Here is a 21,584-nt window from a genome sequence, read left to right on the forward strand (position 1 = left end):
ACAGGGGAACAAACTCCAAAGGGCACTTTAACATCATGTGAAAGGGTATTTAAATAATTATGCACACATTTGTTTAAATAAATGCCATGAAACATTATTTTAATAGTAAACAAACAATTGCCGTTTCAAGAAATTTGGCATTTGAAATTTAACCACAAATGTCCAGAACTGCAGAAGATTCCTCCCCAGACATACTTCAGAATCTCACTCTGGAACAGGCTAATGATGTCTTCTTCCTCTGTTTGAAAGGAAGTTGACAACAGCGGGTTGGGAATTATAATAGGTTGTACCAAACCCATCCAGACCTACTGTATGTTTAGGTAAAGGTAAAGAGACCCCTGACCATTAGGTTCAGTCGTGGCCGACTGGGGTTGCGGCGCTCATCTCGCTTTATTGGCCGAGGGAGCCAGCATACAGCTTCCGGGTCATGTGGCCAGCATGACTAAGCCGCTTCTGGCAAACCAGAGCAGCGCATGGAAACACCCTTTACCTTCCCGCCAGAGCGGTACCTATTTATCTACTTGCACTTTGAGGTGCTTTTGAACTGCTAGGTTGGCAGGAGCAGGGACCAAGCAACGGGAGCTCACCCCGTTGTGGGGTTTGAATCGCCGACCTTCTGATCAGCAAGTCCTAGGCTCTGTGGTTTAACCCACAGCGCCACCTGCGTCTCTTGTATGTTTAGCCACCCATCAACTCTGTGTTACCATACTTGTTCGTGCTTTGTCCAGTAGAAGATTTTTGCATCATGCCAGAAGTGATAGGCAACAGCTGGCAAAGAGGCACAGACACAGAAAAACCTAATTCACTCCAGTGTGGGAGATGGGGCAATTCAGAAAATTACTTGCTGCAGTTCACACAATTCAACCGCAAATGCGCCATTCTCCCCTGGAAAGACTCTGGTACACAATCCTTGTCAACTTAAGGTACGATACGATATGATACGATACGATATCTTTATTGTCACTGTTCCATACAGAACAACGAAATTGAAAAATCTACATAAGACATTCAAAACCCAACAAGCCTGCTATCCCTGCTATCCCAACCTGGTTAGCCCCCTAAAAACTTTGACACCCATTTTTAAATACAATATACTGCCATACAGACTCCTTACAGTGCGTTTAAAACCAAAATCGCATTTGGGTAGAAACTGTTTCTCAGGCAGCTAGTCCTAGTCTTTATAACCCTGTACCTTCTTCCTGAAGGCAGAAGCTGAAAGAGATCATTTCCAGGGTGCGTACTATCATGTGCTATCTCTGCAGCTTTCTTGTGGCACCTGGAAGCATAGATTTGATCTAAGGTGGGAAGAGTGCACCCAATTATTCTCTCCGCAGTCTTTACAACCCTGGACAGCATTGCTTTCCCCCTGACTGTGCAGCTCCCAAACCACACACACAGACCATAAGTTAATACACTCTCCACAGTACAATGGTAAAATGCCATCAACAGGTCCTTTGAGAGATTGTTTTTCTGGAGGATTCTCTGGTATTAAGGTATTTTGCTGCAGCTTGCTGAAATCCGTTCTGTATGTCTGTCAACATTTGGCATTATGCACCTCACCTGAACACCAATTTCTGTGTAGTTTAATCAGCAAGCGTGCCCTGATTTCCAGATTCCCTTGAAGTATCAGGTTTGATTAAGCCATAGGTTCCAGGGTTTGCTTATAACGGGACAGCAACTCCTAAATGACAGTCTGAAATATACTCTGAGTCGAGAGTGGATTTCATGCTCTTTATTCAGCTCATAGTGGTGAGGAGGAATGAAAGTCCCCCCAAAGTATCTGCTTTATATACATTATTTACACAATAGGCTGCACGTGATTGGCTAATTCTGGAATTCTCCTGTAGGCCAATCAGGTTGTGGATTCACTTCCATCTGGAGATGGATTGGGTGGCTCCTGCAGACCAATCATACCGCTGCATTGTTCTACGACCAATTAGACTGCTGCATTCTGAATCCTATTGTTCTTGGACCAGTCAGACTTCTGCATTTTGGATCCTATTCAACTCAGTACATAACACAGTCTGAATCTGAACAGTTGCTAAATCTACATTTTGATTTCCCTAAATGCAAACCGGGACCAAGCGGAATTAAAAGTCTGCTTGGTGGGGGATTTTGATCACTTGGTGGTGGTATTCATGGCTTGGGGAGGAATAATAGAATCATAGAGTTGGAAGAGACCACAAGGATCATCTAGTCCAACCCCTTGAAATGCAGGAATATTTCTTCAACCACAGGGCTCAAACCCATGATCCTGAAATTAAGAGTCTTGTGCTGTGTCCACTGAGCCATCCCAGGAGCTTCCCTTTTGCTTTATATGTTTAAATGCCTTTATATGTCTTCTAAAAGTCTGGAGACTCTGCCTGAGATTTCTATGACAAGCATATTGCACAAGATTACTGAGTTGTGCTTCGTTTTCTTTTGGGGTTCTAGGGAGAACGAGGAATTCCTGGATCACATGGACCAAAGGGCAGCTCAGGACGAAGGGTAAAGATAATTCTATATTTTAACTGTTGGCAAAAGGCACTAGGGATGTTCAAATTTCTTTACGTTCAACGAAGGTACGACCTGTGTACCAGTGTACTCAGATAGTTGAGCTGTATGCTTACTTGTATATTTATTCACATGCGACACCCAACAATTGTACATTCCATGTACCTGTGCACACAACTGTTGAGCTGCACAAATAAATAAGCGTTTGTTGTTTCACACAAACACTTGTAGATGTGTAGAGATAACTTGCACCTCTATGTACGGTTGCCTTGCCTATAAGGCAGAGCCTCTGAACCATTGGAAATGGCTCTGAACTGTCTAATGACCGAGGCCCCATTCGTACTATACCATAAACTCTAACAGTTCTCTGATGAAAATAGGGACTTCCTATTCCACCACCAACATCATCGTTTTACTATTCATACCCCACCCACTTGACTGGGTTGCCCCAACCACTCTGGGCGGCTTCCAAGTTGTATAAAAACATAATACAACATTAAACATTTTTTAAAAAACTTTTCTATACAGGGCTACCTTCAGATGGCTCTGGGATCGGATAACTCCATACCCTTCAACATTTCTCTGACGAAAATAGGGACTTCCTAAGGAAAAGTTGGACATTCTGGGATTAAATCAGAAACTGGGACAGCTTCTTTAAATCTGAATCTGTTTCTGGAAAATAGGGACACTTGGAGGGTCTGCTATACGTTCAAAGCACTATCATATGCTTTAAACAGATATGATTCCCCTCAAAGAATCCTGGGAACTGTAGACTTCTTAGGACACACCTATTTCCTTTACCAAGCTGCAGGTTCGAGAGTTACCTAGGAAGAGGGTTTGACTATTAAGCCATTCTAAGAACTGTAACTCTGCAAGGGCAGTAGGGGTCACCTAACAACTGTTAGCACCCTAAACAAACGAGTTTCAGGATTCTTTGGTGGAAGCCATTACCATTACTGTGTTATTGTACTGCTTTAAACATCTACTGCAGATAGGACCTAAGTTTAAAATATATATCTAATTCACAGCAGATGGAAATGATGTTAGTCAGCATTTCTTCTGCCCCATCCAGTAGAAAGATAAATGTACTTAACCCCACTGCAGTTAGTGAGCATAAGACTGCTTAACTCAGTCAGCGACCCTCATCATTCTGAAATAAGGCCTGAGGAGGTAAAGATTGCATTTGATAAGGTGAGGTGGTACATAACATTTTAACTGCTGTTTGTCGTTTCCCCCCCGGCTGAAGGGTAGAAAAGGCCCCAGAGGAGAGCCTGGTGAGCATGGAGAGCTTGGTGTAAGAGGAGACAATGTGAGTAATGATGGCTGCTGTTATTATTTTTTAATCAAAAATCCACACATTTATCAATTTATACCCAACCTTTCTCACAGAAATAGCTACTTCCAGTTCTAACCTTTGCAGCTCTTGACAGCCCTTCCCTCACCCCCAATTTTGTTGCGGCTGGACTTATAAAAATGTAAGAAGGGGTCTGCCGGATCAGGCCGAAAGGCCTATCAAGTTCAGCATCTGATTCTCATAGTGGCCAACCAGAGACTTTGAGAAGATCCATTTTGCCTTGTTAGAAGGTACAAGAAAGTGGACACAATCTGCTGTTCTACTATTGGCACAGAACACAAATACATTTCTAAAAGGGATATGACATGGACATTATTTTAGATTTAAAATGTTTTTCAACCTCTCTGACCTCTTTGTCTTATGAAACTGTATCTCCAGTCATCAAGTCATCTGCTCAGTTTGCCCACTTGAGTTCACTGCCGGATTATTCCTTTCATTTCTTCAGGGAAATATTTTTGATTGCAGGCCTATATTTCAACTTAAAATGAATGTTGGTGTCGGTCACCCATTCCCCCCCCCCAGCTATGATAGCATAGCATAGGTCACTGGAAACACTTAAGTGTGTACCTGTTTGTTTCAGGGGGTTCCTGGAATTGACAACAATGCAATTGGTCCAGCTGGTACAAAAGGAATCACGGGACGGCAGGTATCCAGATATCTAGAAATCGTTAAGAACAAACTAATGTGTATATTTAGAAATATCTGAAAAGAGAAGTCATCATTTTTGCAAGATTGAATGTTGATAGCTTCTTTCATTGAAACAGGGATTTATTTATTAATTCACTAATATTTATTAATATTTATCTTGGGGGCGAAAACCCCACCAAAGTCTTGCCAGCTTGGATCCAGTTAACCTATTTTGCAACCTTAATCCTGATTACTGGAGAGGGAAGAGACACATGAACGCTGTGGATTTTGGCAGATCATCGGGGCGCAATGAAGACAAATGGGAGAAGACGCCTCCGACAATGTGCTTAGTTTGGAACAAGACTAGTCTCTATTGTTCTGTTCCATTAAAGTAGATACGATTTATATACTTTGATTCAATTGGCTACGGTGAAACTGCTGACAAAGCAATGCCGTACCGCAACTATTCGGATGAGTATGTTTGCCTTGAATTACATGTCAGTGTTCATCACAGATGTCTGATGCTGGAGTATGTCAAAGGCACAAATGTAATTTAGTAATCTCACTGTGTTCTGCAGGGGGACCCGGGAACTGATGGAGTGCAAGGAGAGCCAGGCGAGAAGGGTGCAAATGTAAGAGCAGCTGTAATAGAGAATATGTAAATGCATAAAGGAAATGCTATGGCTCAGTTTACAGGGGACAAACACTTCCTTTCTTCCTATGTAACTACTTCAAAAAAAACAGAACAGAACCCCCCAAGATTATGTTGCAATCCTGTACACTCTTTTCTGCAACTAAGCTGTCAGGTGTGGAGAGTCTGACTTCACAGACAAGAATTAACGAGCACTTTATATTTTATAGTCCTTTGTATTAAATCATCTGACTGCAAGCAAAAATCCACATCTCTCCACAAGGAGAGATAGGACCCACAAGCTACTCTAACTCCTCCCCTTTCCATCTCCCGCAACATCCTGGGCGCCAACGGGAAGTTCCTCCTCTCTGCATTCTTTGTTCTCTAATATGGACGGACCTCCTAGTTCTTGGGAAGGGGGGTACCCCACACTCTGTAATGTCATATCTGCTGGCTATTCCCTCCCTTCTGTTTCTCTGTCCATTATCTCGTAGCTAGCTAACTCCTATCTAAGCTGCTCAGTGTTTGTGTCTCCCTCTGCTTCTGAAACCGCTGGGAACAGTGAGGGTGGATCTCCCCCGCTCCTCCTCTTCAAAGAGGAGCTGATATGCCTGAGATTGCATTTCCCAATCCTCTGTTTCAGACCATTCTCTGACATAAGCCCTGTTGAATTACTTTTGAATCAATTACGCATGGGCTTGTGCTGTAAGCCATAGGTAAAAGGTAAAGGTAAAGGGACCCCTGACCATTAGGTCCAGTCGTGGCCGACTCTGGGGTTGTGGCGCTCATCTTGCTTTATTGGCCAAGGGAGCCAGCGTACAGCTGGCCAGCATGATTAATCCACTTCTGGCGAATCAGAGCAGCGCACAGAAACGCCGTTTACCTTCCCGCCGGAGTGGTACCTATTTATCTACTTGCACTTTGACGTGCTTTTGAACTGCTAGGTTGGCAGGAGCAGGGACTGAGCAACGGGAGCTCACCCCATCATGGGGATTCGAACTGCCAACCTTCTGATTGGCAAGTCCTAGGCTCTGTGGTTTAACCCACAGCGCCAATTGGGCCCAAATGCTACCCAGCATTGGTAGGCTGAGTTTATCAAAAAGTTGCCAACTCGTGGCCTACTGCAACCTGAGGCCTTTCACTGCTCATCTTAGACACTTTAGGTAATGCTTCTCTTTCATCTGCTGGTGACTTTTTGTTCCCCTATAAACTAACTTAGCTTCACTGCAAACTGGCTAGCCGGTTTTAACTCCTGGTGGTTTAAAATGCAGGTCAACAAAGCACCTCTAAGTAAGCAGAGGTAGCAATCGTCCCATTGCGGAGCTGGAGCAGCTGACTAGCCTCTTCATTGACTTGGAAGGGTCTGATGTAAGATGAATATTTACCATAGGTAATATTCTACAGTTATGGTGGCCATGCTTTACAAAGAACAGTCCTCCACTTGAAGGAGTCCCCTATTTGAAGGGCTGCCTGGTCCAAATCTGGTTTAAAGAACCATAATGAGGGAGAGCAGGAGTTACCCATCAATAGCAGATTGGCCACCCACGCTTGTCACCTACTGGTAGTCTTCCCTGTTAGAGAAGTACAGTGCATCTCAGTTTAATAGTAGTAACTGGGGCATATCCAGTGCTGCTGTTCTGTTAGTGCATCAGACTTCTGCTTGTGCAACAGAATTTCCCCTCCTCTCCTCTACGGCCTGCTGCTTGGGCCCCCTCAAAATCTTCTCCAGGGAGCTGGAAGACCCTCTGGAGTAGATTTTGCGGTTATGCAGGGTGAGGAGAGGAAAGGGCAGTTCTTCTGCATGATTGATACTCTGTACTTGCAAAGTTAGATACATATAACTTGACATTTGCAAATTGTAATGCAAATGTATGTCATTTATTGCCATCTTTTTTGGTGGTGGTGGGAAAATGCATTTTTTTTTTTATGATGTATAAGTGGATATATAAAGTGCCATTCTATAAAACTTGTTTTAAAAGCTGTTTCCTCCCCTTTCGTTTAGGGTCCCAATGGCCGTAGAGGTCGTCCTGGCTTAGAGGTCAGTAGCCACTGCACTCACATAATGTTGAATGTATTATTATTAGCTTTTGTCCCTTATTACTGGAACCGATGCAGGAACTGGCATTGCCATTCTGAATAGTGATGACTTGTGTTCCCTTCCTGTTCTGAAGCTGGAATGTCCTTGACTTGCGGAGCTAGAAATCGAAAGGAGAGCTGTGCCTTTCATGAAAACAAGGGCATTGTTTGTTCTTGATAATCCAGTGGCGCAACTGATCAGTGGAAATTGATCAGGAAGACTGGAAGGACCACAGTTTGAAACATGCAGCAGTTTGAAAACTGCTGTTTCAAGATCTGAGTTTGTGGTTAATTCTTAATCCCGGTTTAGGCTTCATGGAATTTCTCAAATCCTCATCTAAGCTTGTGCATTATTATTTTTTTAAAAATGTAAAAGGTAAAGGGACCCTTGACCATTAGATCCAGTTGTGGCCGACTCTGGGGTTGCGGCACTCATCTCGCTTTACTGGCCGAGGGAGCCGGTGTACAGCTTCCGAGTCATGTTGCCAGCATGACTAAGCCGCTTCTGGCGAACCAGAGCAGCGCACGGAAACGCCGTTTACCTTCCCGCCGGAGCAGTACCTATTTATCTACTTGCACTTTGACGTGCTTTCGAACTGCTAGGTTGGCAGGAGCAGGGACCGAGCAACAGGAGTTTACCCCGTCATGGGGATTCGAACCGCTTACCTTCTGATCGGCAAGTCCTAGGCACTGTGGTTTAACCCACAGCGCCACCCACGTCCCTTTTTTTAATGTAGAAGTGTTCAAAATATCTCCCTCCCTATATATAGCAACTGCATGGAGGAGGTAGTAATAGGAATGTCTGCTAGCAAACCTCTGATGGCCGCATGTCTTCTGATGCTGCTTCCCAGTGTCTGTGTGCTGAGTCAAACATCACAGGGAGGCGGCATGCTATGCAAATGCAGCTGAACCAGGCTAGCCAACATTCACCAACATTCGGTTCACTGGGCGGATGTCAAGTATGGGTCTGGGAAGTGTGTGGGTATCAGGGTGCTCCTGCTGCCCCCTCTGTGCATTGGCTATAGACGCGAGCAGCTCTTGCAAACTGGGGCATAGAGTGGGAGGGTACCAGGGGGGCTGTGTCCCAGGGTGCACAATTTTTGAGTGGGCATGAATCAGGCTGCATTGACCGGCCAAGCTCTCCCCTGCATGGGCAGGAAGGCAGCTCAACGCTGCCCTGTTTTGCTCTGGTAGGAGTGGGGTCACTCCAGCAGTGTTGCCGGTGAGGCCTGGGCTGGCGTTCCCCCACCCAGCAAAATTGTGCTCATCCCGGGTGGCAGCAACTGATGCTACACCACTGCTTGCAAACAAGCCATGAAGCTGAATGGGTGGCCTTGAGCCACTCACTACATTTCAGCCTAACTTACTTGGCAGGGCTATGATGAGACCCCCTCATCTCCTTGGGCTGAATTAATAAATCACGATTTGAAACTTTTCTTTTCTTCCAAAGGCAGCCTGTCACTGACTAGCAGTTCCTTAGGAATTTTGCCCAGTCTGCCTATGTGGATCAGCATGCAGTTATCATTCGGCCTTTGCATTTCTTTTGCTTTTGTGATACGTTTCTTGATTCAAATGCACCAACATGCATATAAGAATGTGCATTTACAGAAATGTCTATATGCCAGAAAGGGTATTTTAGGATTGTTGTTGTTTAGTCGTTTAGTCGTGTCCGACTCTTCGTGACCCCATGGACCAGAGCACGACAGGCACTCCTGCCTTCCACTGCCTCCCGCAGTTTGGTCAAACTCATGCTGGTAGCTTCGAGAACACTGTCCAACCATCTCGTCCTCTGTCGTCCCCTTCTCCTTGTGCCCTCCATCTTTCCCAACATCAGGGTCTTTTCCAGGGAGTCTTCTCTTCTCATGAGGTGGCCAAAGTATTGGAGCCTCAGCTTCAGGATCTGTCCTTCCAGTGAGCACTCAGGGCTGATTTCCTTAAGAATGGATACGTTTGATCTTCTTGCAGTCCATGGGACTCTCAAGAGTCTCCTCCAGCACCATAATTCAAAAGCATCAATTCTTCGGCGATCAGCCTTCTTTATGGTCCAGCTCTCACTTCCATACATCACTACTGGGAAAACCAGTAAAATTTTAGGGTAAAATGCCCTAAAATGCTTTTGCAGAATGATGTGGAAACGGGGTGTAAAAGATGAATGAATGCAGGTGACATTGACATAAATAAAACAAATCCCTCTCTTCCTAAGCTCTGTTGCTTTTAAGCCACGCTTATAGGTTTCCCGGGCCTTTTGGCTGGTCCCTGTTGCAAATGGAATGATAGACTGAATAATCATTGGGTCTGCTCCAGCCAGACTCATTTTATGTTCTTCATTTTCGCAGTGGGATGAAGGGAGTTTGGCCTCAAAATGAAATGTCGCTTGCCCGAAGTTTACACATCTCTTACACACCTGCTTCTGCCAACTTTACAACACCAGCTTCTTTGTAAGATGTTTTCTTTGCAGTGTCAATTTTACTTTGGAGCCGTAGAGGGCCCTGCAGGCTTTGGCTTTTATCTGAATTTACTTCTCCCCATCCTGCCACAAACACACGTTTAAATTGTCACAGCAGACCGCTTTTCTGTCCAAAGTTGAGCATTACTCAACAATGCTTTCTTTGTTTCCTTACAAACCCCATGCCGGTTAATGATTGCCTTAGGTGTCAATAAATGTTTTCTCGGATTACAGCTCCTCCTGGTAATTTTTCTTTTGTCACCAAACTAAAGCTTTGGAAACAGCTCCCATCATTTTTGCTCCAGGGATTCAGGCAAAAAGCGCCAGTTGAACTACCTGATGTTTCGAAAGGGTGGTAATTATGGGTCTGTTTGCTTTGCTTTTTCCATCTCTTTGTCAGAAAGGAAAAATTAGACCAAGAGGGTCAGCATCCTCCTCCTCCATGATACTTAAGTACCTTCATTCACATCCCTAAGGCCCAACCCATGATGAACGTATGAACACTCTTTTAGCAACAGAGGGCCCATCATCTGTTAAGCCTGGCACCCTGCATGGTTGGGCAGCCCTAGCCCCCCAGGTTTGTTAACATGTGTCCTCATCTCTCCAGGCCACGCAGTTTGGATCCACCATTTAGTTTTCCCACAATGCCTAGGAGTGATGCTTCGGTCAGGACACTGTGGGAAGTTAAAATGGCAGCAATGGATGGTAGCAATGCTTCTACACATGAATCAGCTGGGGCCACCAACTCTACAGAGGAGACAAGTACTTATTTATGGACGTATTTATCATTCTCAACTTTAGTCAAAATATAACAATGCAGGATACAACATATAAGAATAAAATCAACCAAAGTATCCATAAAAACTTCAAAAAATTAACAAAAAAAGTCATATTGAAAACAATACTGTCTAAACAATATAGTTTTTGACAGTGGCATGTTGTTGCTGTTTTGTTGTCGAGGTTGTGGTTGACTGTGCGCGAGATCAAGTTTCTGGTAGTTAATATCTGGGCAGAAACTGCATTTCACTCTCACAGGTCAGAAATGTGTGTCTCCTTTAGTACTTTTCTCTTCTCTTTGACAGGGCCTAAAAGGAAATGAAGGCAATCCAGGTCTTCCTGGTGAGATGGGGCTACAAGGAAACCAGGTAATATAAATCTGTGTTCTGTTGCCGTGCTTAGAGGGGTGTCTTGTCAAAGCTGAATTCTGCATATTGCAATGACTGACTCTGCAGGTTGTGAATCGAAACAGGTAGGATTTGTTTCCAGTAGCCATTGTGTATTGAAGCGGTTGCATCAACAGGCCAGAGCCACTAAAATAAGGCTGCATCTGGGGCTTGGTCAACATGCATCAAAAAACGATTGTATTCTGTTAGGGAACTGCCATCGGCTAAGGGGGGAGAGGGGAAAAGCCAGATGGATTACAGAGACCCCCCCAAAGATCGTGGGAAGCAGCTCCTCCTCAGCGGAGGAGAGTAACCACGCCTCCAGTGGAGAGGAGCTTCAGGGCTCGGAGGAGGCGAGGCGGTGCCAGAAAACCTTGCCTGGGCAAAGCGGGGAGGAGAGAGGCCCTCCGTTACCCACGCCCTCCTTGCGCAGTAAGCGTTCACGCCGAGAGGGGAGACGCAGACTGGGCGCCAAGAAACCACCGTATTTTTTGCTCTATAAGACGCACCAGACCACAAGACGCACCTAGTTTTTGGAGGAGGAAAACAAGAAAAAAAATATATTCTGAATCTCAGGAGCCAGAACAGCAAGAGGGATTGTGGCACAGTGAAAGCAGCAATCCCTCTTGCTGTTCTGGCTTCTGGGATCGCTGCGCAGCCTGCATTCACTCCATAAGACGCACACACATTTCCCCTTACTTTTTAGGAGGGAAAAAGTGAGTCTTATAGAGCAAAAATTACGGTACTTTGCTGGGGAAGGTTTAAGGACCGCCCACTCACGGATACTGCCAGTGAATGAGCCAGCCACAGGCGAGTGGTGCTCTGGACAGATAAAGTTTATTTTGGCATCAAAAGCAAGGCTTCACAGCCGAGCAACCCCTTGGAACCCTAACATATTCCTTTGTCTCCTGTGTCACTCAGGGTACACCAGGTTTACGAGGAATACCTGGACCTCGAGGACTTCAAGGCTTTCCAGGACCCCAAGTATGTCCTAAAATGATATGTCTTACTTCGCCAGTCTTTTTGAGTCCATGGGAACATTTGCAAAATGGAGAAACTGTTGCGGGCACCACAGACATAACCAATCGCACACCACTACCTATTCTGCTGCTGGCTTCAAGAGAAAGCTTCTTGCAAGCCTAATTTCAGCAGGGAGAGACCGTGTGAGCCCCAAGCGAAGGCCACTCGCCTCTTATACATTCCCCAGATATTTCTCTGCACAAGTATTTTGTTCCTAGTCACGGTTTTTGTGGTCTATACTTTACAACTGTAGTAGAGCATCCTGACTTGGCTTATGCACTGTATCATGAGTTTTTAATTTTTGATCTATGCAAAAGTATGGAGAGTGCTTTTGAGCCTGAATTTTGCTCGTGTTCATTGATGATGATGCCCAACTGACTGGGCTGCCCCTGCCACTCTGGGTGGCTTCCAATGATTTATATGTGCATTTCAGCCAATGCGTGTGTCAGGGAACTGACATCAGAGCGAGAGGCGGAGGCAGGGCTCCAGAGCGATGCCGGAGAGGGAACCAGCAGGGGGGAAGGAATTCAGCGTAACACCAGTAGAGAAGAGAGGGAGATGGAGGAATTGGAGACAGGGCTCCGAGACCTTTCACCAGAATCTAGTGGAGAGAGCGCTGGCACGCCCCAGCCTTCCCCTTACTTGCGCAGACGAGTTCCGCGCAGGGAACATAGGCGGAGACTTGGCGTCAAACAGCTTTTATGCTGGAAGAGGTTCAAGAAACGCCCACTGACAGATTCTGCAAGTGACTAACAGGTCACGGAGGGCGAACTGTGAGCCTAAGCATGGTTGGGCAAGCAATCAAACTAAACCAAAGGCAATTTACGCACAAGTAACCCCCTTACAACCATTACAGCGTGTTTAAATTTGCAAGCTGCTTCTAGGGTCATTTGCAGAAATCCTTGTTCCTAGTTTTCCCTTTCCCTCCATTCATCCAGACTTCTGAGTCATGTCAGCTCCCGGCATCTCCAAAGCTTTCCTCTGAAATGACTTTCTCACTTCTACTTTCTCTGAACAAGTAAAATCCCTCCAAATACGACTTTGGGGCCTCACGTTGCCTATTCATCTGTTCAGCTGCATTCTATCATAAGATGCGGACTGACGCTTTTAAAAGAAATAAATGCCTTTAGTGTATATATGTCTACAGTTCTATGATTCTATGCCTGCCCTTTCTTCTGTAGTAGTTGAACAGACGTCATTTAGGACTGCTGAAACCTGGATGGGATTATAGAGAAAACACAAAAGCTATTTAACTGGCTGCCAATGATTGCTGTGGTTTTCTTAATGTGACTTTCGATATGTGTTTCTGATTGGAGGGTAGTCAAGGAATCGGTGGCGCGCCTGGCTCCATAGGGAAAGAAGGACCTAGAGGTCAGAAGGTAAGAACTGATTCCAACAGTACCTTTTGTGATTCGACAAAGTGTCTAAACACGTTTCTTCCGAAGTAAAACGCAGCCTTCGTTTTGTCCAGTATAAAGAACAGCTCTATGTAGCAATTGAGCAGGGCTGTAAATATTTTTGTACTTTTATACTCGGTACAAAATGTATCTGGAGCTGGTTCTTTGGAACGTGCGAGTCCACTTTTGTATTGACTGGCTGCTGCCTATTTGTCTTGCAATTCAAAGCACTGGTTAACCCCTTGATGAATGGCCTAAATCAGGGGCCGTTAACTTTTGGGGGCTGCTGGGCACATATGGAATTTTGAGAAAATTCCGTGGGCCCCAGTCACAAAATGGCCACCGTGGGATGTGTGGCATATCACAAAACGGTGGCTGTTAGGAGGAAGAAGAAGAAGAAGAAGAAGAAGAAGAAGAGAAGGATGAGTTTGGACTTGATATCCCGCCTTTCACTCCCTTTAAGGAGTCTCAAAGCAGCTAACAATCTTCTTTCCCTTCCTCCCCCACAACAAACACTCTGTAAGGTGAGTGAGGCTGAGAGACTTCAAAGAAGTGTGACTGGCCCAAGGTCACCCAGCAGCTGCATGTGGAGGAGCAGGGAAGCAAACCCGGTTCACCAGATTACTAGTCCACCACTCTTAACCACGCTGGCGTTGTGGCGTTGTATGACGCAAAATGTCAGAGCAGAAAAAGAAACAGCAACACAGAACAGTATGGGAAGGCTCCCTGTTATGCCAATAAAGGCTGAATGAATGAATGAAAAAAGCTACCACCACACCACGCTGGCATTGGTGGGCACCCTTGTGCCCATGGGTGCCAAGCTGGCAACCCCTGCCTTAAATGACTTGGGAGGAGGTCAGAATACTTAAAAGGGCTGCCCTCTTCTCCTAAGATCAGCAGAAGAGGGTGTGTGTGTGTGTGTGTGTGTGTGTGTGTGCTGCCACTCTGTTGGCTTTGCCTGGCATTGGTGGCACCTACTGTTTACCTCCCTGCCTTCTGCCCTGTTCAGTCCCCTGCTCAAACTCACTAAAATTCTCTGGAATGAAAAAGCTGTTGGTTGCTATCTTTACTTCAAATGGCTCACCGAATTGTTGTGGAGTTCATGATGGTGATCACCCATATCTAACATAGGGGATGATATTTTAAAATAAAATAACTCTTACAGATAGTCTATTATTTGGTACCACCTGCCATTTAAAATAAGTTAGGGTTGCCATATGCCCGATTTTTCCTGAGACCCCAAACAGCGAAATTAGTACACAGGGAATTTTTTTGAAAAATCAGCAAAATGTCTGGGGGTTTGCAAACAGAACCAGGAAGCTCAACAACCTTTGGGGCGATTCCCCCCCAAATGTGTCCAGATTTTTACTACAGTGGTGCCCCACAAGACGAATGCCTCACAAGACGAAAAACTCGCTAGACGAAAGAGTTTTCCTTTTTTGAGGTGCTTCGCAAGACGAATTTCCCTATGGAAACGTCTTGCAAGTTCTTGCGAGTTCCCCCCTTTTTTCTAAGCCGCTAAGCCGCTAATAGCCGTGCTTCGCAAGACGAAAAAACCGCAAGACGAAGAGACTCGCGGAACGAATTAATTTCGTCTTGCGAGGCACCACTGTACTTGAAATGTGGCAACCCTAAATAAGTTCCATAGACTTCTCTGGCCTGGCCTTTTCCTCATGGGGAAACTTGAGGCCTAGTTTTTCTATAGGTGGGTATTAGAATGAGGTGCTAACATGCCCCTTCACACACGTCTGAACATTTCACCCAAAGCTTCATCAACTCTAATGGTAACCAGTGTTTCATATAATCAGCAGTCTGTCAGGGAGAAGGCTAAGCTAGAAGCCTTCTGTCTGAAATCTAGTTTTCTATGTAAAGGGGATTATTTTGTTTGGAGGAGCTATCCATTATGGAAGCCCCCACTTTCAGTCTGTCGCAGTACAGACAGTCCTGAGTTTGCTGCCTCATCGAGAGCTAGACTATAGACACCAAAACAATAAAATTGGTCTGTACTATTGGTCCGTATTTAATGGTTAATCTCTGTTTTGTACTGTGTGAAAGGGAGAACATGGTGATCTTGGAGAAAAAGGCCTACAGGGGCTACCTGGACCAAGAGGCTTGATTGTGAGTTTTGCCTTTCTGATTCTGAGTCTTGACGTTTGTGACTGAATTTCTCTTCGCCTCTGAAAAAGAACGGTTGCTCCGTTTGATTTTCCTTCATCCTTTTTCTTCCTCTACTGGAAAGTCGTGTATCTGTCCATCTTTCTGTCTGTTCCCTACACATTTGGAAACCTCTTGAGATATCATTGGCAAACTTGGCACGACGGTTCCCAAGATGGAGGAGCTTTATAAAAAAAATCCATCAGCCGCCATCTTGAATCCAGATGGCAGACCAAAACATTCCAAACTGCACCAATGTGGACACTTCTTAAGATATCACTGCCAGATTTGGCACAATGGTTCACAAGAGTAAAACTGCAACAAGTAACTTGTCCTGTAGAAGATGTGCCAAGGAAACAGTTTGTGGGTTTCTTGCCAAGATGCCAGTCATTTCTTCTCAACAGTGCTGAATTTATGTATAGGCTGAAGTCTAGGGCCTCTAAATCTAGGGGGCCTCGCCAGCCTGCCTGCTCCCCAGTGGGCAGTCTCCCGTCTCCCAAAATTGCAAACCCAAGACTTCATGCGAGGCCAGGCAACTCAGTCCTCTGAATCTAGGGGGCCTCACCAGCTTGATCTCTCCCCAGTGCCACAGTCTCCCCTCTCCCAAAATTGTAAACCCAAGACTTCATGCAAGGGTAGGGCAACTCAGGCCCAGCAACTATGAGACTTAGGGCTAGCCAGTGGGCCCAATTTGAAGCAGTGGGGCACAACTTGAATTTGTTTTTGTAGGGCCCCAGTTCACAGCCAAAGTCTGCAAAATCTTATAGATATAAATAAAATCCATCTAGATTGCCCTGGTGCGGGGACCCCCTTAGGAGCGGCATGCAGGGCCCAATTTGGCCCAATTGCTCCAATTGCCTTAAGGTCAACTCTGATGAGACTGTGCAGGGGTTGGACTGACAAGCCCTGCACCTTCTAGGTCCCTGGTGTCACTATTCAGAGTACAGACTCAAGGACTTGTTATGGAAATAAAGGGGAGGCACTTATTGGAAATCAGTTTTGTCACCTCCCCCCCAAACCCTGGGATGATGAGCCCAGCCACCTTTTATTCACAGTTGCGTAAGCACTACACTACAGCATGGCCATAAACCTGTATGTTCAACGGCTGAAATATACACCTAATATGTATCAATGGAGATTTATGTTACTGCTTTATGCTTTATGTGTTTTATGAATGGACTCTGTATTTTGTGAATTACCTAAGAGCCACCAATAGGGAGCTCTAGAATCTGACAGATAACCAACTGGGTTTTACCAAGCAGCGACCCCTGTTGCTGAAAGCAGGTAACCAGCAGGGAATGCTTCAGCTCAGCTTTAGCACTGTTAACTGAACACCCCCTGCTGTGCAGATAATGGAGAAAGCTTGTAAATTGTATCCCTTCCGGCATCCTGGCCAACTCTATTACACTGGTGTAAACCCTGGTGCACCAGAAGCCCAGAACAGCAGCAAATAAAATCCACTTATACGTCAGCGGCTGATAAGACTTGTCAACCTGTTCTTCCAAAGCCTTCCTCTAAAGATCCAAAATATAGGCCAAAAGAGAGCAGGTCTGGGAAGAGTGAAGCACCACCAGTGGAAAGCTCCTGCTCCGTGTAGCTCCTGTCCTGTCATTTGATAGGGTGCCCACTTGCCCTCCTTCTTGACATGGAATGCTCTCTTGTACTGGAGTCTCCTGGTCCAGTACAAAGACCATAAGAAGGGAGAGCAGGGACCTTGAAATTCCCAGCAGCTGTTAAGCAAGCAAGCAAGCAAGCACACAGGTCACCTTTGTCACAGTCAGGACTTGTTTTTGTACAATCTTGTTTGTCCCCAGTAACCAAAATTATATTATCAACATATACAAGCAGAAAAGTTGTTTTTCTTCATTTGCAAAGAATCGTACAAAACAAAGCGGCACTAAGAAAGAAAAGGGTAGCAACAGCAAGCAAACTAAAAATGCTTTTGCAGTTCATCAGAACTATCCAGCTATATCAAGTTATAGGAAAACTGGAGCTATTAACTATAACCGTAGTTGGTTAATTGATTTGGCAACTTCCATGCACATGATGTCTGATGCTAATTTCCCCCCAAAGAGTTTAATGAGATTCAAGTGAGGGTCATATGCCTTGTCAATCCCAGCAGGTATATAACAGGAAGACCCGGGCTGCCCAGGCTGATGGCCTGCCCGATTTGTTTCACCCGGACTACTTTGAATAGAACTTTGCTGAATGCAATCCTAGCAATTTCCTTTCCTTTCATGACTCTAACTACACTCACTCTGTCTAATAGTAGGGCCGGCCCTAAAAGTCTTTTTTAAAAATTCTTTTGATTTTTCTATTCCTTGCAGGGGCTAGATGGTGACAATGGCTATGGTATACAAGGACGAAAAGGAGCAAAGGTGAGAGCCATGCTGTGAAGTTTCGGTCGCAGTGAACTATCGCTCTGCAGCGGGGGTGGGGAACCTGTGGCCCTACAGATATTTTTGGACTAAACTCCCATAATCCTTGAGCATTAGCTGTGCTGGCTGGGGTTCATGCAAGTTAGAGTCCAGCAACATCTGTAGGGTAACAGCTTCACCATCCCTGCTATACAGCGACAACCACTAACAGCAGGCAGTGCAATCTTATGGAAACCTCATTAAAAGAAAACGAGGGTTCCCTTGCACAGATTTCTTTTGTTGCTGTTGGGCTTGTGCAGATGTTCCTGGTGGCTTGTGCCTCCAATAGTTATCTGGATTTATTGAGCACTGTTGAATAGACTCATAGAATCATTGAATTGTAGACTTGGAAGGGGCCACAAAGGTCACCTGGTCCTGCAACACAGGAATATATTGCCCAATGTGGGGCTCAAACCTACAATCCTGAGATTAAGAGTCTCGTGCTCTACCGGCCAAGCTAACGCACACATTGGGGATGTAACCATTCTCATTTTGTTTAGCAAACACAGCCCATACTTGCCAGCCAGTCTGTTAAAAGTTCCCTTGATCACACTTGCACCCATACATGGCTGTTTGTCACCACTGCGAGCAGTTTCCAAAATCTTGGGTCTGTTTGCCTGCTTGGGTGTGGGAATCCTAATCTTTGTTAATGCAGGAATGCTTATTAATTTACTGGTAGGGATCAGAGAAGCGTGCTTGTAGTGACTGTGTGCAAAAAGGGTCAGGAGCAGAACAAAGCAACGCTTACATCCAAGTCGTTATGCTTTGCTAAGTCCAGCTCAGTGGTGGATTTGGTGCCCTGTGCGAGGCCAAAATCCTGGAGCTCTCCCGCCTGCTTCCCAAAGCTGGGATAGTGCTAAGTAGGCTTTGGGAAGGAGGTGGGAGGGCTCTAGGATCCTACCAGAGCCTCATGCCTCCTTCCCAAAGCCCAACGCCTTGCTTTCTGGGCTTTGAGACAGCGCTCAGGGCCCAATGCGTGCACACCACTTGCAGAGCCCTAAATTGCCCCCTTCTCAGAAGAAAGGGCAGCCAATTCGTAGCACAGTTTGCTTCCTTTGTCATGCTGGCTCATGTCCTGGCTTTGCATAGTCACATGCAGAGTGAAGCTTTATGAGCCAAAGTGCCAAGAGGCCTCCTTTGGATGAGAGTGAGGCAGAGCACATTGGTAATGTTCCATTGTTGATTGTGGACAGCACAACGCCACAAGCGCAACCCATTCCATAACTGACAAGGGACCCATGTTGCTGAGATCATATAACAAAATAGATTCCATTCAAAACCAACATTAAAAGCCAGTATAAATTTTGTTGCATTACCTGGAGATCTGGATATTTGCCTGCCAATTTTTTCTAGTGTCCAAAACAAACAGTGGAATGGAATGCAACGCTCAACACTTCCGATGCATGATAAATAGTTGTGATTGGGAAAGAAACACAACAATCTTTCCTGTATCAAGTATGGTATTCTGGAGTCTGACGGTCGTCCAAAAACTGCAGAGGGAGATGTATAAGGACTAATTTCATGGAAAGTTAGTTCTTCTGGTTGAATGTGGAAGGATGCTTTGGCAGCTTCTGCCTTCTGGAAGAAGGTACAGGGTTATAAAACTAGGACTAGCCACCTGAGAAACAGTATCTACCCAAATGTGATTTTGGTTTTAAACGCAGTGTAAGTATTCAATATGGGATGCGGGTGGCGCTGTGGGTTAAACCACAAAGCCTAGGACTGGCCGATCAGAAGGTTGGCGGTTCAAATCACCGCGATGGAGTGAGCTCCCGTTTCTCGGTCCCTGCTCCTGCCAACCTAGCAGTTCAAAAGCATGTCAAAGTGCAAGTAGATAAATAGGTACCACTCTGGCGGGAAGGTAAACGGCGTTTCCGTGCGCTGCTCTGGTTTGCCAGAAGCGGCTTAGTCATGCTGGCCACACAACCCGGAAGCTGTACGCCAGCTCCCTCGGCCAATAAAGCGAGATGAGCGCCGCAACCCCAGAGTCGGCCACGACTGGACCTAATGGTCAGGGGTCCCTTTACCTTTAAGGTATTCAATTATGGGGTATCAGAGTTTTTAGGGGCTAACCAGACTGGGATAGCTGGGATAACAGGCTTGTAGGTTTTTGAATGTCTGGTGTAGATTTTTCCAATTTCGTTGTTCTGTGTGGGACAATAACAATAAAGATTAGCATATTGTAGGGTGAATGGATCCTACAGGCTTTATTGTGACCAGCTCAGGATTCACTCTCCTGATGCTTGCTTCCTGATGCTGCATCAGTGGCGTAGCGTGGGTTGCCAGTGCCCGGGGAGGGAAGGAAGGAAACAGACAGTGTACGCATGTGCGTTCAACTGCCTAAAGCATCTGCGTTACCCAGGAGATTGCAGCCGTAGAGATAAGAAGAGTCGTTCCGTTGTCAGGCGAGGTCATTTCCTGTTTTACATGGAGAAGCTGTTTTCAACAGAGCCCAGTGTCAGAAGCACTTAGCTGTACTGAGGCAGCATTGGGTGCTGAAATTGCGCAACCCCAACAAATTTTGTGCCCAGGGCAACCTCCCTGCAACCGCCTCCACACTTCGCCACTGTGGTACATTAATGATTTTGACAGTGCACTAATCTGCACCTCCATTATTGCATTATTCTACCTCTCCTTTGATGCCAGAGTAACTCACCTGGGCAACTGGTGTATTGTCATAGCCAGTGACATTTTCGTATGCTCCACCCTATTCAGACATTATCCTCCATGTGATTAGGATCATATGGAGGAAGAGAGGCGCCTTGTCCACTATACAGTACAAGCATATCAGGTTTCTTAAGTTGATGATTGACTTTTCTAATGAAGCAGATAACTGCAGTACTGTTGGAGTGGCCATGAGATGTAAGAAAAGCTGCCTGGGATATGACACCAGACACACTTGATGACACATTCAACTTGGCTTTACTCAGAGTATACCCATTGAAATTAATGAACATGACTGTGTATGGCCTATTTATTTCAATGGGCTTGCGCTGAGTAATATATATAATTGCATTTGCATTTATAAACAGTTAAAATAGTTGCATATGTAAAGCAATACAACACACACTCCAATACAGATACAAAATTGCAAATGTGTTTAATCTAAAAGAAAAGAAAACAGAACAATTCTTTTTAAAGCAACAGCAAAGAAAAGGTTGTGAAACGGCCAGCAAGGAAGTCACATGAGATCAAAGTTTTGTTTCTGTTTCTTTAATTCCAGGGGCAGCCTGGATTTCCTGGAAACCCTGGACTGCAGGTATTGCTTATACTCCTACAGTGACTCATTTATGTTTCCTGTATGGGTTGTTTTGATGTGGGTGGCGCTGTGGTCTAAACCACCAATCCTCTTGGGCTTGCCAGTCAGAAGGTCGGTGGTACGAATCCCCACAACAGAGTGAGCTCCCGTTGCCCTGTCCCAGCTCCTGCCAACCTAGCAGTTCGAAAGCACACCAGTGCAAGTAGATAAATAGATACCACTGCAGCGGGAAGTTAAACGGCGTTTCCGTGTGCTCTGGTTTCCGTCACGGTGTTCCATTGTGCCAGTAGTAGTTTATTCATGCTGGCCACATGACCCGGAAAGATGTCTGTGGACAAACGCCGGCTCCCTTGGCCTGAAAGTGAGATGAGTGCCGCAACCCCATAGTCGCCTTTGACTGGACTTAACCGTCCAGGAGTCCTTTACCTTTTGAGTGCTATGTTTCTTATTTTCATAGTCTTTAACTAGATGTGTGGATTGGAGCCATGGTTCGGGGCAGGGGGAGTCCTAACACTGTGACCTTGCACCATAGCCTTGGTCCGGTTTG

General features: G+C 45.5%; 1 protein-coding gene across 2 annotated transcripts in view; it reads left to right on the forward strand.

Annotated features, from left to right (window-relative positions):
* Window positions 1-21,584, forward strand: part of LOC307199408 (collagen alpha-4(VI) chain-like) — a 94,793-nt gene that overhangs the window by 49,068 nt on the left and 24,141 nt on the right. For both annotated transcript variants that reach the window (XM_079947142.1, XM_079947141.1), the window contains 11 exons: window positions 2,434-2,487; window positions 3,740-3,802; window positions 4,428-4,493; window positions 5,053-5,106; window positions 7,108-7,143; window positions 10,710-10,772; window positions 11,712-11,774; window positions 13,127-13,189; window positions 15,263-15,325; window positions 17,689-17,739; window positions 21,002-21,037. In XM_079947142.1, the coding sequence (XP_079803268.1) occupies window positions 2,434-2,487; window positions 3,740-3,802; window positions 4,428-4,493; window positions 5,053-5,106; window positions 7,108-7,143; window positions 10,710-10,772; window positions 11,712-11,774; window positions 13,127-13,189; window positions 15,263-15,325; window positions 17,689-17,739; window positions 21,002-21,037 (612 nt within the window). The remainder of the gene's footprint in view (window positions 1-2,433; window positions 2,488-3,739; window positions 3,803-4,427; window positions 4,494-5,052; window positions 5,107-7,107; window positions 7,144-10,709; window positions 10,773-11,711; window positions 11,775-13,126; window positions 13,190-15,262; window positions 15,326-17,688; window positions 17,740-21,001; window positions 21,038-21,584) is intronic.

This window comes from Podarcis cretensis, assembly GCF_951804945.1.
Source record: "Podarcis cretensis genome assembly, chromosome: 12".
Lineage (NCBI taxonomy): Eukaryota > Metazoa > Chordata > Lepidosauria > Squamata > Lacertidae > Podarcis > Podarcis cretensis.